We start from the raw sequence: 4,819 nt of genomic DNA on the forward strand, positions 1-4,819 counted from the left end.
AAGCTGTGCATTTCATTGACTCCTCTCCCCCATCTATGCGCCAAAAATACCTTCGTGAACATTGTGTTTCTGTAACGCATCCTATAGATACATATTGTGGTCGTCCAAGTGTCATGGAGAACTTGACCTTCTATGAATTCTGGAAATAATACAATGTCCAAAAGTCAAAGAAAGAAAACAAAGATAACATAACTATCGTACATTCTTTCGGAAATTATGTATATCCATCAACACGACTATCGTACATTCTTTCGAAAATTATGTATATCCATCAACACGGATTGTACGTTTCATAGATTACCACCCTGCTCATCATTTTGAAGGATTTTTTTACAACCTTCTACTAAAGAACATAAATTTTAGAAATGAGAATGAGCTCATTTCTGAAAATAATCATACGAAATCTTACTTCAAAAAAGCCCATTACGTGTTATTCAAAACTCCTTCATGACTTCAACCGACATTCATGAAGATACCAATACACATAACACAGCATGCACAAAATTACGTCAAATGATGAACGAGTTCAAGGACTTCGAAAATGCAACTCTTTCTTCTGAACAACAAGAAATTTATGAAAAGATAAATTCTACTATTATAGTGCTCTTCTTGATATCATAATTAATTCTTCTCAAATTGCAAGTTTACATAAATCTATGTTCTAAATTCACTTTAAAAATTAACTCAAAATGGACAATATTATTTAACAATTTTTAGGAAGCACTAAATTCATTTATACATATTCTAGTTCAATACAGCTACTCGAGCTGTCATGCTCAATAATATATGCTTGATAGCCACATATATTATTGAGTGAACCCACGAGGGTTCCATGGGCAAACGAAAGATATAGATGATGAGGCTCGTATTTATTGGAGTCGTTCAGTGAGAGAGAATCAAGTAGAGCCGTCTTTCTTCTCTTCTTCGAGAAAAGGGTAATCTGTGTAGCCCTTAACTGGATCTTGGGCATAGAAGTACTCGCGCTTGAAATCAGTGAACGGAGCATTCAGCAAAATGCGTTTAGGCAAATCAGGATTCGAAATGAACCAGCGACCGTATGCTACCAAATCCGAGTTACCACCTTGTACCACAGCGAGACCATCCTCACGGTGGTAGCCTCCACAGGCTATGAATGTTCCGGAGAAGGCTTTCCTGAAGGGCACCAGTGAGTTCGGTGTCTCGATGTTCACTCGCCCTGCATACCTTGGCTCTACGCAGTGCATGTAGAGAATCTTCCTCTTGCTCAGCTCTTTGGCCATGTACAAACCCAAGGCCGCTGGATCCGAGTCTATGGCCCCGTTGAAGGGCGTGAACGGCGACATCCGAATGCCTACACGGTCTGCTCCAATCTCCTTCACCACCGCATCGACTACCTCTAGTGGGAAGCGGCAGCGATTCTCCAAGGAGCCCCCGTATTTGTCAGTCCTATCGTTGACCGCGTCCTTCATAAACTGCTCCAACAGATAGCCGTTGGCGCCATGGATCTCTACACCATCGAAGCCTGCAGGCGCACAAGAGGTTCACAACGTATCCTACTGAAAGGTTCCAAAGCAAATCTATGGAAACGGCACGTCGACAAGGTCTATCATTTGCATTCGCACCTGCGATGATGGCATTCTTCGCTGCAGCCCTGAAGTCTTGAACGATTTGTGGGATTTCTTCGGTCTTCAAAGCACGTGGTGTAGAGAATTCACCGAATTCACCGTTGGGCATCACACAAGGTGGTGGACTAGCTACCTTTCGATCAGTGGAAGACACAGGAGGATCGCCGTTTGGCTGGTAAGCTGGAGCAAAACCAATGTTGGTTACACATAATCTTGGAAACGAAGCAGCGCCCTGTTAGTCAAAATCAACGTCGTAGACGAAACAAAGCAGCTTCCAAAAGACACGAATTAACTTCTAAAGACACACGTCAAGGAAACTTCCAGCAAGCATTGCAATTTGCAACCCCTGGCAGGTGTACCCGAATTTGAAACTCGCCCAACATGCCAAAGCTGACAAATGAAATAGGCGCCCTTGTCATGAACCGCCTTCACGATCGGCTTCCAAGCTTCGATATGGGCTGGTTCGTAGATTGCAGGAGAGAACGGTTGCCTGTTCAGATCAAACGCTCCACGCACAAAAGGAGAATTAGAACAAGTCTCACAAACACGCTGGATGTAGGAAGAAAAGCGTGTTCATCATCAGAACTTTCGCATTCTGGGCGGCCTGCAATTAGATTGCGCATGAGAAGAAAGCCGTTACCCTTGGGAAGTATCTGAGATAGCCACGGCTTCGGTGATGAGAAGTCCGCCGGGCGAAGCGCGTTGGGAGTAATATAGGGCAACATGAGGCTGCTGCTCGGAGTAACTAGTCCACCGCATGCGCGACATGGGCGCCATGACGACCCTGCCGAGGCAAGTAGACTCGATTGTATGAGCAAAGAAGAAAACCGCTAAAATTAAGAAGCAACGTCTAGCTATTGGAATATAGATCAGATGAGCAAACAGAAGTTGTGCATGCCTGTGAGAGAGATGGTAAGGTCCCATTTGGTAAGGGGTGAGCAAAGGCGGGGTGGGCTTAGAGGGGTCAGCAGATTCAGTGAAGGAACCCATGATGTTCTAAATTGGAGGCCAAGGTTTGCGAGCAAAATTGAAGGCTGAGACTGAGACTCAGTGGGAGCCATTGCTACTGTGCTCCTGTTTATTATACAAGTCCCTTGGCTGGCCCACGAAGAAAACACTCGAACCCCCTTCGTTACTCTTTGCCCACACTCTCCATGCTTGCACGACTCATGAGATGCTCATCAAATCGTCTCTGTTTTATGCCCGTACTTTTGCCCATTCATTCATCTTTAATGCAATTTCTCCAAGAATGGAATTCTCCAAAGTGCCAATGCCAATTCCCTCATAAGAGTATTGATGTTGAGACTATTACCATTCAATCCCTCATAGTTTTCTTACCTAGTTTTATCACGGGCTCCGCTCACTCTATTATTTTTTTACCCTTCTAGGTTTAATGCTCATCCTAGTGCAAGCCATATGCCAATAGGGCTTGGATACATTCACAATTTCCTTTAAGTCTCCATGTGGATGTGACCTTGCAAAGGTCCATAAGATGTGCTCATAATTTTTTTTTGGGTTTCTATAGAGTATATACCAAGGGGGATTCACAAGGAACTCCTTATTTTATCTTGTGAGTGTAGTTTTTTTGAAGGGGTGGTTTAAGCTTACTAATAATGCAAAAACTTCGATTAAATCCTACTTTTGCACTTCTTGTTTTTAACAATCATTTTCATGTTTTAAAAAATCCATGAGTTATTAATTTAAATCCATGAAAAATCACTTTCGAAATAAAGACTTATTACTATAATTTAATCCAAAAGAATGCACTTAAAATTTAATGTAGAAAACTATAACACTCTTGAAGTTTCAAAAAAATTACTGGTTAAAATAGACAAGAGACATGAAAGATGCTTTTATGCTCCAAAAATAGTAATAGCTATGCTTGCAATTTTACATTGTCATATGTTTATGAGAAATATTGCTCTCAATGAGTCTTTGTACAAAGGAGTTTTGATTGATGCTTGAATGGTATTGTCACATATTACCTTGGACGCCAACTCAATATGTAATATGTTACTACCCTCACCCAAAATCCAAGGTATGTCACAACAACACAAAGCACCCACAGACGCGTTTCCTTAACTTTAAAAAAAATTACGGGCGCATCTATTTGCATATCTATTTGCACGTCTACAGACCCACATCTATAAGCACCTCTATCTAATAGACAGACGCGCCTATAGACGCACTTTTAGATGCTCTATAGAAATTTAAAAAAAAACAAAAAGACGCGTACATAGACGCGCTTATAATGCTCTACAAAATCTTTTTTTTAATAAAAGTAGAATTTTGTGTGGTTGAACAGAATGTTGTGTATGTTGTGTATGATATGTGGTTACAAGAATCCCATTTTCACATTATGCAATTGAATTCTTTGTTGAACATGGCACGAGCATTGCTAAATTTGAGATTGCTAGTCTCTGTGTATTATTCCATGAACCGCAAAAACATGTTCAACTCGTCAATACTTCTCATAATATGATTGGTCTCTATCTTGGTTTGATTTCCATTGTTGAAATTGGCAATGACAATTAGAGATAGTAGAACCCCCAATCATATTAATGCATGTGATATGCTCAAGCGAAAGAGAGGAATCGAATATTGATGGTTGCTCCAATTGAATGATCCATGACTAGATCTAAGAGAATGAAATTTAGATACTGATGTCTCCCAAGATATTAGAGAGTATTATCAAATTGTAAAACAAAATTTAAACAAGAGACTCATTGAGAAATAGTACTAGCACGATACTGTTGTGCGTTTGTATTTACACAAATTAATTTATATGAGATTGTGACGTTTCATATAGCAGGATTCCATGCTCATTCACCCGTCTTCATATGGTTTCACCCATGCAACACAATAGTTCTTTGACACAACTCTACAACCCAAGCACCGAGTAGCAATGCCTACTAGGCATCCATCGAAGTGCAAGATAGGGAACCTTCCTACCAATCACCACACACACTAGTCACCAAGCACTAGGTCTTCAAGCGTCTAAGGGGTGAGCAAATTTGAGCATCAAAGAGAGGGGGAAAGAGAGGGCATCTTCCTACCAAGCACCATGCACACACTAGTCACCAAGCACTAGGTCTTTGGGCATCTATGGGGTATGCATTCTACATTAGCACTGAGCAATTTGGAGTTAGCATTTTGGCATGATCTTGCTAGGGAGTATAAGTTACATGCATTCTATGACTAATCTAAGTTCTCTG

General features: G+C 41.0%; 1 protein-coding gene across 1 annotated transcript; it reads right to left on the minus strand.

Moving 5' to 3' along the window:
* Window positions 1–804: 804 nt before the first annotated feature.
* On the minus strand, window positions 805–2,643 carry LOC147905015 (putative 12-oxophytodienoate reductase 11). The gene is made up of 5 exons (XM_087396439.1): window positions 2,503–2,643; window positions 2,245–2,388; window positions 1,964–2,094; window positions 1,602–1,784; window positions 805–1,501 (listed from the first exon to the last, which is right to left on the minus strand). Exons 1-5 carry the CDS (start codon window positions 2,592–2,594, stop codon window positions 897–899), a joined length of 1,155 nt encoding a protein of 384 aa, XP_087252565.1. The 5' UTR covers window positions 2,595–2,643; the 3' UTR covers window positions 805–896.
* Between the last annotated feature and the right edge of the window lie 2,176 nt (window positions 2,644–4,819).

This window comes from Dipteris shenzhenensis, chromosome 2, assembly GCF_047967505.1.
Source record: "Dipteris shenzhenensis isolate YYH24624 ecotype China chromosome 2, Dip_SZ_1.0, whole genome shotgun sequence".
Lineage (NCBI taxonomy): Eukaryota > Viridiplantae > Streptophyta > Polypodiopsida > Gleicheniales > Dipteridaceae > Dipteris > Dipteris shenzhenensis.

Excerpts from the sequence above, each read along its gene's own strand:
- LOC147905015 (XM_087396439.1), bottom strand. The coding sequence starts at position 2,594 with ATGGGTTCCTTCACTGAATCTGCTGACCCCTCTAAGCCCACCCCGCCT. Across the intron at positions 2,095-2,244 it reads ATCTCAGATACTTCCCAAGG|GCAACCGTTCTCTCCTGCAA; the intron begins GTAACGGCTTTC and ends TGATCTGAACAG. Across the intron at positions 1,785-1,963 it reads TGGGCGAGTTTCAAATTCGG|CTTACCAGCCAAACGGCGAT; the intron begins GTACACCTGCCA and ends GTTTTGCTCCAG.